General features: G+C 43.2%; 2 protein-coding genes across 2 annotated transcripts; one reads left to right on the top strand and one right to left on the bottom strand.

The window, feature by feature from the left end:
* Positions 1 to 3,698: 3,698 nt before the first annotated feature.
* On the bottom strand, positions 3,699 to 8,363 carry LOC115036190 (uncharacterized). The gene is made up of 15 exons (XM_029494325.1): positions 7,784 to 8,363; positions 7,601 to 7,690; positions 7,370 to 7,513; positions 7,112 to 7,270; positions 6,949 to 7,030; positions 6,665 to 6,838; positions 5,568 to 5,703; positions 5,411 to 5,474; positions 5,199 to 5,331; positions 4,956 to 5,118; positions 4,558 to 4,876; positions 4,372 to 4,408; positions 4,177 to 4,280; positions 3,935 to 4,080; positions 3,699 to 3,828 (listed from the first exon to the last, which is right to left on the bottom strand). The coding sequence occupies exons 1-15, from the start codon at positions 7,875 to 7,877 to the stop codon at positions 3,751 to 3,753; spliced, it is 1,923 nt and encodes a 640-aa protein (XP_029350185.1). The 5' UTR covers positions 7,878 to 8,363; the 3' UTR covers positions 3,699 to 3,750.
* Positions 8,364 to 9,669: 1,306 nt separating this feature from the next.
* prph2la (peripherin 2-like a) lies at positions 9,670 to 11,788 on the top strand. Its single transcript, XM_029494189.1, has 3 exons — positions 9,670 to 10,250; positions 10,837 to 11,083; positions 11,561 to 11,788. Exons 1-3 carry the CDS (start codon positions 9,670 to 9,672, stop codon positions 11,786 to 11,788), a joined length of 1,056 nt encoding a protein of 351 aa, XP_029350049.1.
* The last annotated feature ends 132 nt before the right edge of the window (positions 11,789 to 11,920 follow it).

Here is an 11,920-nt window from a genome sequence, read left to right as displayed (position 1 = left end):
ATGCGTCATTATTGGGGTATTTTAATGCTTTTGTGTTACTGAAAAAACAAGTTATCCTTTTTCACAGAGTAAAATCAAAGCACAAAATGATTAAATCTGAGGCGTTATTAGGTATCTGAGAAGCAACCACACCTGCTAGGTCACAAAGAAAGGCCAAATTTCACGCAAACATTAGATTACACACACATCCACACACAGCAAGAACGCCAAACCCCACTTTTAAATAATACAGCATGTGTGGGCTCGTGAACTGGCCACCCAGGGGAGAGACAGAGCAGAAGTGTGTCAAGCTGAAATATGTGTTAAGTTATTCACCCCAAGAACAAGCCACAGTCGAAGTAAGATAGAGGAAGGAGAAAGGTGGGGGGGAGGGGATGCTAACCCAAATGCAGACCCTGAGCACTGAGCAAATATGGGCAGCGATGGGCAGCAGAAAGCTTTGGGAGGTCATTTAATTTTCATGAGATGCAATGACAACAAAGCAAACATCCTTTTTCAAGAGCACAAAGCCAGTGAGGAATCTAAAGTGCAGAATAATTTTCAAGGACACTGTCAGTGCATTTTAAATTTTATGCATTTATGCTTCTAATAGACCAACATGTGTATAATGCTGACAAACATGTTATCCTGAGTTATATATTTTTTTTCTGGTGTTTTAATTAGCAAAACACTTAATAATTTAGGTTTCATCAATAATTCCAGATAGATTTATTATCAGAGGAGCGTTTCTGACCTGTGGTGTTACAGTGGACGGAAAAAGGTGTGGCAGGACAATATCACTGGGTGCTGTTAGAATAATTTGGTCAGGTGATGATTGGTCATGAAAAAGGAGAGATGAACCACTCCAAGGTGAAGGTAAGTCTTAATGGTTACCTTTAATCTACTGACACGATCAGTTCATTCATTTTGTGTTGACTTCATGCATTCAGAATATTCAGATTCAGAAATTGACTGTTTGGCAGAAAACAGTCAGTTCAGCTCTGCCATTGTGGAAGCCGTCTCATGATCTCTTCACTCGTTTTCCTTTCCTTGATCTTGTTCTTCCACTTCTTATGGCACCTTGTGAAGATTTCCCCAAACTACCCCAACCTGTGGGCTTCTCTTTGTCTGCCTGTGACACAAAACAACAACAAAAGAGACATGATTACTGCCTTGTTGCCTGTGCACTGATGCGGAGGTCCTGAAATATCCTGTACCCATTAATCTTTCCCCTGGGGGTGCAGGAGACTGGGAGCACTGGGCCAGCCACTTATTAAATGCTTCTAATAGAGGCCATTCATCTCTCCTTGAATCTTGCAACATGACCCAACATGACTACTCACCAACCCTCTCTGTGCAAATGTTAGTTTTTTTAGAAGCAAAACCTATAATAACTCATTTTGTGGTATCTTTTGAAGTGGGCGCAATTTTCATGAACTTGATCAATGACTTTGTTTTTGCCACAGTGAGAATATCTCATCTAAAACTAGGCCACAATAATCATCATAAACAGTCAGGCATGTGGTCATTTGGGATGAGATCAAAATTTATAGCTTGCACTAATAACTGTTTCATATCCTGGTTTTATTTGCATTTTGGGGCTAAATAGTTGGATAAGACATTGAGTGTTTGTCTTATACTCACTCTCACACGTTACTCATTAATATCTCTCTATCTGCCAATTAAACAAATCCTTGGCAGGATCATTTCAGGCCTGGATGAACAATTAGATAACACTAATAGCTTTTCTTACCAAAAAAAAAAAAAAAAAAAAGGAAGAAACACACACCCACACTGAGTTTGCAAGATAATTAACGTAATACCATCCCTAAAAACAGTCACACTACAAACAAAATCTAGCTGCCATGATAGACACACACTGTACAGTACAGCCTACTAAGGCCCAATGTATAATCATCATAAATTAACATGGCCTAATTACATTTCACCTGCCAAGATCCATATGGTCCCTAATTCTGAACAAAATAATTAGGTGGCTGCATCCCAATTAAACAATTATCCAATGAAACATCAGCAAAACAATTTCCGTGTTATCATATCCTGGCAATGACTGCATGGTGTTTAGCGGTGTAATGTTCAGCTCAATGAGCAAGTAAGCAGTAAATTATGCAATCAAAAACAGACGACTACACCGTGTCACATATTGTATTTTTGATTAATAAGTAATAGCTACATCCTGTTGGATTTTATAATAAACTCAATGCTGCCGCACAGCATGCAGCACAATTGGCTCCTATCCCCAGAAACACTGCCTTCATATTTGAAAAGTGACATCATTGTAGGCAGAGAGCTTCAAAGCAGTGATGTTTATGCTGGAGGACAGGAGAAAGCGGGATGAAGGGTAGTAAAGAGGGCACCTGCTGGGTTGTGATGAAGCCAAATCCTCGGGGACCAGAAATGAGATCATTCAAATCAGAGAAGCTGTCACACATCTTCACTGGAACAATAGTGACCCCTACTGACCGGTCTGGCTTCATAAGGTGAATATACCACAGCTTCACTGCACAGCCAGTGTCAGGAGGGAGGCATACCTGTTTGTCATCTCTGTTGCCTCCTTTCTGCTTTGCAGTGAAGTCCATAAAGCTGAGCAGACTGTAGGGATGTGGCTGACTTAAGAAAAGAGAAGGCTTCTTATTATCTGTGAACAAACAGGAAGATAACAGCATCAGTGTTACATAACATAAGTTTCTTGTGTTTCTCTAAAAAAAAAAAATTAAAGTATTTTGATGATCCATAGCTGAAAACATTATACTAAACAGGTGTCTGGAACTGTATCTGAGACTGTTTTTTTTTTTTTCCATTCATGCAACACTGCTCCACTCTTATATCTCTTTAACCTTTATCCCAGCAACAAGGTTGGGGCATCAGTGTGGGGCAATAGGCCGTAGATCCCAAAGGCCCAGCGGTGATCAACACAACCTGGCAGATGGAGGGAGGTCTGCTTTGCAGTGGCAGACAGTACACCTCCCATAGAAAGAGTGGGGGAGGGAGAGAAGGTGATGTTTAATGGATGAGTGACTACAGCAAGGTTAAGGGAAGCAATCTCTGACACTCCACTTCCTCACAAGTCTCCCTCTCCTAGCAGCCAAGACCCCCCACCTCTGGTACATGTAAATGCATCATGCACCCTGCAGTGGACAGCAGCAACTCTGATTTAGGATTACATGCGCCAGAACACACACACACACACACACAGAGAAATTATTGCTCATTAGACTATTGCTGGTAATGGCATAAATGGACTTTACATCGCAAATTGCCTGTGAGTGTTTGAGTGTTTATTGTGAACTTTGTACACATTAAAAAAAGAACTAGTGGCACATGTCTTGACTTTACACAGTGTGGTTGCGTACGCTTGCATATTTTATGGCTCTGCATGTAAATGATTGCTTATTTGCACATATAAAAAGAACGTCCAACATTCCTCACCCGGTGTGAAAGCTGCTCCTCGGTCTGTAGCAGGTAAGATGCCGCTGGAGACTCTGCAGGTCTCTGTGTTCACCTTGGAATGATCAGGCCTAGTTGAAGTGCCCCACACGCAGAGTTCATCCGCCTTTGATTGAGCTTTGAGGGCACTCTCATTGGTGTCTGAAAGAGGAGGGCTCGGAGAGCTATCAGGCCACCGAAGCTGTGTGAGGCAGATTAAGCCGCACTTAGGTGTGATGGGGGGAGCTGCCCTGTTCACCCACCCTTGCTAAGACCCCTGAGCTACTGGTTTTAGGCTCATTTAACAGAACGCTTGGGTGGAGGTCAGTCAGCAGGGGACAGGAGAGGTCTTTGAGTGACATGTCCTAGTGACTGCTTTTGCTGGTGATCCTCACATCCTTTCTGAGCACAAACATTAGATACATGGATGTTAAATGAAGAGCCCCATATGGCAAACAGTTACTACATTATTTAACTTGAAGTACCAGTAAAGCAAGATCTTACCAACCTTATGTGGTTCCTCTTCCAGGAAACAGTCAGACACAACTGCCTCACTAGAACTGAATTTGCGTGCCATGATGCTGGCTGACTGGTGCTCTTCAGCCAGCACAGTGGCAAGACCGTCAACAGTTTCTTCTTGGTTTTCTTCCTTCTCTGTAGATTAGAATCCATCCAGTTAAGGTGTAAATGTTTGTAAACGATTCAAAATACCACACTTGTTACCTGTATTCAAGGTGAATGGCCACATACCCGATTCAAGTGAGAGCAAACTGTGTTCCTCCACTGGCAGCTCACAGAGGGAAGGCACCGATTGGCTGAGCTTCATACGACACAGCTGAAGTGGATGAATCATCCTGAAATTGGAAGGAAGAAAACATTTTTTTTTTTTTTTTTGCCTGCAGAATTTATCTGTAAGTTTGTGTGTGATGTAAGATGACCTCTGACCTCTTATTTAGATGAAGAGTTTCATCCATGGATGGTCCTGAAACGGCATCAACGCTGAGAAAGTGCTCACTCTAAAACATGTCTTAACAAATGCTTCTCCCTCTAGGAAAGTGTTGAAGTGAGTCTTCTCAATATTAATGAAAAAAAGGCATGCAAATAAATAATAAAGTGCAGCACAGAGCTCACCCTCTGCAGAGGAAACCAGCTCGGCCAAATCTGTTTTTAAGTCTCTGAGGGAAGGGGGGTCTTTGGTGCCATCTGGTGTCACAATGATCTCGGGGAAATCTGGCAAGACACTGACTGATGAGGGAGGTCTGCTGTCTTCATCCTCTTTTTCTCCACTTTGGTTCTCATCCGTGAGGAGAGAAGAGATCCTCTGCAGAGTGATGGTGCTCTCATACACATAAGGACGGCTCCGTCTCAGCAGAAACGAGGAGGCTGAGGTGAAGGAGGAGACAGACTCAGAGCTCATCTCCTCTGAGGAGGAAATGCACCTCTCACATTCCTGCTGGGACACAAACACACATCAAGATCAGATATTGATAAGAACCAATATATTTTTTGGTAGGAATGGAAATGTTTACATCATATATCGGCCGTTCCTCTGCTGGATCATCTGTAAGTGCCACTTGCTCTTCTACGTCCACTGGGGAGGGGCTGGGTGTGAGATGAAGCAGAGCCTGGGTTGACAGAGACATTTTTCTGCTTTTCAATTTTCTCTCAACATGCTCTGGCCACACCACGTCCCTGGAATAAAGAATGTAAAATATAAATAGAGGACATGCTTGTGTACTTGGAGGTACTGAACATATTTCAGCGCCATGTACCTTGACTTGTGAGGGGGATCCTTCACTTCGATCACAGCTTTTTTAACAAGTCTCATCAGTTCTTCTGTGTTGATCCTCTGAGCCTGATACAGTTTGGCAGACAGTGGACAGGGTGGCCTTCCTGCTGACCAGTCTACTGAAATAAAGCTCATTCTTCATTTTCACGCTAAATTGTATTCAGTCCAAATCCTGTTTAATATTCTGTGCCTGACCTTTCTTCATCAGCGGCGACTGTGGTTCTGTTGTTTCAATCCTGTTTACATTGTCCCCCTCACCCTGGTATAAGCAATGAGAAAGATTAAAAAGAAAAAACTAATAAAAAATAAAAAATAAAAATTGGTACATATATGCTTTGGTGTGTTCACCCACATTAAGTTCTGCTGAAATGCATTTCAAAGCCTTTGTATACAGACCAAATTCATTACAGGTCTGTAAGAAGTATGTGACCATGTCATCACTTTCTGTGTGGCCTCTCTTCAGCAGAGCCCAGGCATCAGAAACGCAACTGGAGATCAGAGACAGTGTCAGAAAGATAAGTCAGATAATATAATGTATAAGTGAACCAGACTGCACCTGTTTTGAATTAGTACATCTGCCCACAGCTTGGCATCATCAGCGCTCTCTATTGCAGGTCCGGTCCACTGTAGGTACTTTAATGCTAGACGAGGCTGTTTCCTCGTCAGGAGACGTTGGACGATGCAGTGATGCTGCCAAGGTAGGCACGGCACAGCAGACCTGGGGCTCAGCAGCAGCTCCATGGAGGCCTTGGCAGGGTGGAACAATATATACAGTACAGCTATACAATTATTTATTTCGTTAATTTAAAGTGTTATGGATAGATGAGAAATGTCGATTATGTGGGATGAAAGAAAACTGTGTATTATTCTAAAGAACAAACAAACCTATTACCATTAAAGCATTTCCTCTGCTGGAATAAAGATCTGAGGTTAAATCACTAATGAATGACACAGTGGAGTGTTATAGCATTAATCATATCATATTTGTGTCATCTGCAGGCAGCTACGGCTGCCAGAGAGGACACTAAAGTGGGACTGAATGTTTACTAGGTTACTTTACAAGTTGATTAAAATGGCCTAATCAATCAATGCTGAATGGTTGATAAAATAAAAATTTGTTTTGCTGCTTGGATCTTTCATGGTCACATACCTTGAGGTTTCCATGATCAAGCATCCAGAAGGCCCTGATTTGTTGGGAAAAACTGGAGGAAATTGTGAAAGCATGGCAGAAAGATAGGAGGAGGTTGTCTTTGCACTGCAGGAAATTTGCCATGTCCAGGATAAAGTACATGAGCTGTGACATTTGGGTTAAGAACCATTTAACCTGAATTTAACGTGGATCTTAGGCAGGGCAGAACAGAGCAGAGAGCAAGACAAAGGGACTTACAGTGCAATGCTGATAGCTTTGTTCCTGTTTTTCTTGGTGTGGATACAATTGCCTGGACTGACATGTTATCAATATGAGGCACCAGCACGAGCTTCAGCAAAGCCTGCAGATTAGGAGGAGGGTAGCACTTGTCTGTGCAATCATCAGAGGTCCAAATGCACCCGTGCCGTTTTTCCAGCTGAGCCATCATACCTTGTATGAAGGAGCTCCTTCGCCCCGTTGCTCCCTCCTCCCATCTAGTCAAATGGAAAGGAAACAGAAAAGCATGATTGAGATGAACAGAAACTGAGGAGAAAATAGGGCAAGACAAGGTAAAGTTTGAATGATTTGAAGTAAACTAAAGTACCCAGGTGTTTTGACATGAGCTTTCTGATGGCTGTGCTCCATTTCCTTCCACATCTGAGTGATACGCTTCACCTCATGGGCCTCTGACAGAACAGAGCAGACACACCTTTTAATGTGACAATATTTTATTGTACCTAGATAATCGCGTGTGGTGACATCTTTACCGGGGTATTTTGGCAGAAGCCCCATGATGCCCCACCACTGAACCAGCTTTCCCAGCCAGATGTGTTGCTTCAGAGCCCTGTGCTCTCGATTCCAGCAGGCATGTCTAATTTCTGAGGAGCCAACTGTGTCCCTGCAGACCACACACGGGTACCCCACACCTACAGGAAAGACAAAAATAGTTGACTTCCAGTAAGGGGTTGGTTAGGATTGCAATTCCAAACCAACATGCTGCTAGATGATCGGTATAAGAGTTGTACCGTGCCAGAGGTGAGCTGTGGTTAGCTGCCGCCTCGCCCACTGTGCCAGGGTGAGGAGGTTCCTGAGTCTTTGGAGCAGCAGGTGCACCCGGGTAAAAGAGCTCCGGTCTAAAAACATCCAAAGGCCTTGGCAGCGACTGAAGCCTGTAGGAGAAACAAAATGTGTAAATTTGTAAATTTGAAATCGTATTTGGCACTTAATTAATACCATTGATCTACAGATTTACTTACATAAGGTTAATAATTCCTTCTTAGTAAACTCTGATGTCCTCTGCACCCAGCAGCTAAAGGTAGCTAGGATTTCCTCAATGTCATCATCGCCTTGTAGGAGATGAAATGTTGAATTGAACATCAAATACATTTGGAGAGAACCACAATTTCATCCATAATTATCTGTAAATACTCCAAATGAACCTTCAGCCGTAAGCTTCCGTAGCCAGCAGATGATGGCTCTGATGTTGTTGTTGGCCAGCACCTCAACCCACTGGCCTTCTGTGGACAACATCATGCCTCGTGTCACCAGGACGAGAGAGTTCACGTGGTGGAATCACTGTTTCATTGCTGAAAAATATTGCTGGCTATAATTTATTATAGAACAGTTTAAGAAAACCTTAAATCAGTTAAAGGTGCTTCAACTAAAACTCAGATAAAGGGTTAGTAAAGTTTGCAAAGATTTGTTGGATTCTCAGTACTCACTGTGAGACGTGGTGTCGTAGCCCGCCGTATCTGAATTAAACTTCATTCTTGGTCGGTGCAGCACTGAGTGAGTCTGACTGGTCCTCTCTCTTCTTACACAAGCTACTTTGGTACATGTTAATCCGCTAATCTCACTCTCAGTTAACATTTCATTGGCTGATTTGCAGCGTGGCTACCAGAGTATATTTATGCGTGCCTGTGTTCATACTGAAATGAATGCTGGAGACAGAGTTGGTAAGATTAGAAGTGATGAGATGAGCTGCCTAAAAAAATTTTCATGCACTTGCTACTTTTGGCCACAGCCCAGTCAGTGATGTCATAAGTTTTTCCACAATATGACAAAACCAAAGACTCCAACTTTTTCAACCATCCCTGGCAGAAGTGTTGGTTACCAACACCACACAACACTTCAGAACCAGAGCTGCAACACTGGTTGATTCATCAGATCATTTGGCAATTTTCGTGATCTTGGATCGTTTCAGTAATTTTGTCAGATTCAGATTATATTTTAGGGCTTTGGGATATTTTATAAGCATAAGATTTTACCATTTAATCAAGCAAATTATTTGCAAATTTATTGAAATGATAGTTAAACTAATAGGTGCAACCCTACTTGAACATTTCCACCAGTAAAAGGCACTATCTTCACGATAATAGTGTAGATTAGTGACAACTTACCACTTGTCCAGTCAGAATGTGTAAATTGTTTTGTTTTGTTTTTACTGCTTTGATTCCAATTAAAGCGTGCACACAAACTCCCGCACATGGCTGTCAGCCATTACTTTCACAGTGTTGGGACAGTCAGATTTGCGTAGGTGGCAGAAGGTGGGTCCAAATCCCTCGTGGGGCCCAGGCCTGATTAATGACTAAAGGGGATTAGGAGGAGGGTCAAGACTTGGTTACTAGTCTCACTCTGATGCTGCTGTGACTGCCTTCATACTATCTGTGCCACTACAACCACTCTGTTCTCCCTAGACTAAACCTGAGGATGTCAGCAAGAAAAGAGACGGACCAGGAGAGAATGCTGAACGATGGTACTGTGGTCATATTTCCAGGGTGAATGCTGACTGGGCTCAGGTAGGTGCAGTGGATTTCTTGGATTCATATTTTCAATGTGTCAGCTACTTCTTACAGTCAATTTCAGGAACTTTTGCAAGGCGGAAATATGAAGATTATTGGATTAAAGGAAAAGGGCTCTATTTTTTCCCCACTCATTTACATGATGTTGAAGTTTTCATAGATTCTCTCACATGTATATTATTTCCTGTTTGCACAGAACGGATTATATTTCATTGTATTTTGTCTTAACAGTGTTCCCCATTCTGAGAAATTGTGCTGTTAAAGAATATTTCTTTGACCTGTTGTGTCACATGGCTGTCAGCAGCTACTGTACCACCATAATGCAACCTCCACACGATATTGATCATGACTACCAGGCTAAGCTGCTTATGAGAGGACCTTCAGAGAACTCTTCAACGAATCCCCCACCCACTGGTCCCCAGCACCGCCAGGAGGATAACCTGTTCCTCTCCCCTGATCTACCTGTGGCCCACCCATAACCCCCCCCCCCGATTTGAAAAGTAACCTAAGAGGATAAATGCATGATGGCAGTTTTGAGAGTGAAGTTCACCAAGACCAAGAGGGACAAGTTAGCCCAAGTGTTATGGATCCTCAACTGGATTTCAGTGGTGACAGGAGCCATCCTGTTCAGTCTGGGGCTGTTTCTCAAGGTGGAGCTCAACAAGCGAGGGGAGCTGATGGCGGAGAGGGACATTCAGTATGTGCCCAACATGCTCATAGCTGTGGGCCTCATCGCCTGTGCCATCAACTTCCTCGGTGGGAAGATCTGCTACGACTGCGTGGACACCACCAAGTTCCTGCGCTGGAAGCTGATCATGCTTCCCTACATTATATGCACCTTCTTCTTCACCTTCTGTGTCCTGGTCGGGGCTCTGATGTGTTACAGCATGCGCGGGGAGCTGGAGGAGTCACTCAACCTGGGGCTGACAGAGGCCATGAAGTTCTACAAGGACACGGACACACCAGGACGATGCTTCCTGAAGCGCACACTGGACTATCTGCAGATAGAATTTCAGTGCTGTGGCAACAATGGCTACAAAGACTGGTTCCAAATCCAGTGGATCAGTAACCGTTATCTGGACATGTCTCAGAAAGAGGTGGTGGAGTAAGTACACACTGCAGAATGAGGACACTAAATTACATGGATACAGCCACATTAAAATGGACTGTAAACTAAAATACCGTATGTACATAATAATTACAGGAAAATACACAACACGATAAATTAAATTAATTAAGAAATAATAAGATTATTTACTTGTTTCTGAAGGACTAAAAGAATGAATTAAAACAAAACATTTAACATCGCATAATCCAATTATTTTTACATTTCAGGATGAAAATATCCTTGAAAGGATAACCATGAATCAGAACAATTTGACTTTAGGATACATTTAATTTTCTAAAATTCACCACAGTTGGGAGAACTTACCATTAATATCCATAAATATCCACATGTGTCTCAGTCACATATGAGCATTACACGCAGGGGTAGAGTTAAGGTAAGTATTACCTTAGGTAACCCTAACCTGTTGCCTGATGGGGTAAATGAATTTGATTTCATGACCTCTGCTCTCCATCCTCCAGCACAAGGGGAAAAAAAATGCAGACTTCCCCTCCTTGTCAAAAGACAAACTATTACTAACCCATAAAAGCAGAGCCTGAACTTATTTCTTTGTTTCTCTGTCTAGCCGCTTACGTAGCAATGTGGAGGGGAGATACCTTATAGATGGAGTCCCCTTCAGCTGTTGCAACATCAATTCCCCCCGACCCTGCATCCAGCAGCAGGTCTCCAACAACTCAGCCCACTTCAACTACGAGCACCAGACGGAGGAGCTGAACCTGTGGATGAAAGGGTGCAGGCAGGCCCTGCTGGAGCACTACAACTACATCATCCAGTCCATCGGCCTGGCAGTGCTCATCACCTGGCTGTTCGAGGTGAGGAAGTAGCAGCATCATGGTCAATTTACAGGAGAATTCTACACAGCAAAGGGTCAGGGTGTGTTTAAAGTGCCGGAGAGAGAGAGAGAGAGAGAGAGAGAGAGAGAGAGAGACACAGACACAGACACAGACAGACAGACAGACAGACAGAGACACACACACACACACACACACACACACACACACACACACACACACACAGCTGCAATAGCTGCTTCAACTTTTCAATTTGTGATAGTTCATGCTTATCAGAAGTTACGCACACGAAAGGAGTCAGCTCCGCCTTTAACACTTTTATCTACTTCACAGAATAATCTTTGAATTTTGACTGGTCTCTCTTTTTGTCCTCTATTCTTCTTGAACCACTTTCCTGAAAAAGCCGTATAAATAATCTCAAAAAAATACATTGTCTCATAATACCAAGCTTTTCACGGATGTCTCCTTGATAACAAAGGGCCCTGTGTTTTGTTTCAGCTGTCAGTGTTGACAGGAGTCCGTTACCTCCAAACCTCCCTGGAAAACGTGTTGAGGCAAGGAGATCCCAACTCTGAGTCTGATGGCTGGCTGCTGGAAAACAGCTTCATGGAAACAGCCCGCACCAACCTGAACATCATCAAGAGCCTTGGAAAGAGCAACCAGATAGACACAGGAGACAATGGAGACCCAAACATTGACGTCCCCTCCACCTTCAAAGCACAGTAATAGGCCAGACAACGTGCCACCAAAGCAGATACCTGAAGCCAGCTGACCTTCCTTCAGCTCAAAGCGTCGCTGAGCACCAGACTCCTTCCAGAGTTGATGGGTCTGTTCAGGGATGAGCACATTCGGCATACA

Source organism: Echeneis naucrates, chromosome 22, assembly GCF_900963305.1.
Source record: "Echeneis naucrates chromosome 22, fEcheNa1.1, whole genome shotgun sequence".
In the NCBI taxonomy this organism is placed as follows: Eukaryota; Metazoa; Chordata; class Actinopteri; order Carangiformes; family Echeneidae; genus Echeneis; species Echeneis naucrates.
This window is presented reverse-complemented; position numbering and strand designations above follow the sequence as displayed.

Bases quoted from the DNA above. Each gene is read 5' to 3' on its own strand.
- prph2la (XM_029494189.1), top strand. From the start codon at position 9,670: ATGGCAGTTTTGAGAGTGAAGTTCACCAAGACCAAGAGGGACAAGTTA. The intron at 10,251-10,836 runs GTAAGTACACAC...TTCTCTGTCTAG, and splicing joins TCTCAGAAAGAGGTGGTGGA to CCGCTTACGTAGCAATGTGG. The intron at 11,084-11,560 runs GTGAGGAAGTAG...GTTTTGTTTCAG, and splicing joins TCATCACCTGGCTGTTCGAG to CTGTCAGTGTTGACAGGAGT.
- LOC115036190 (XM_029494325.1), bottom strand. From the start codon at position 7,877: ATGATGTTGTCCACAGAAGGCCAGTGGGTTGAGGTGCTGGCCAACAAC. The intron at 7,691-7,783 runs GTTCATTTGGAG...ATCTCCTACAAG, and splicing joins ACGGAAGCTTACGGCTGAAG to GCGATGATGACATTGAGGAA. The intron at 4,877-4,955 runs GTAAACATTTCC...GTGTCCCAGCAG, and splicing joins AGGAACGGCCGATATATGAT to GAATGTGAGAGGTGCATTTC.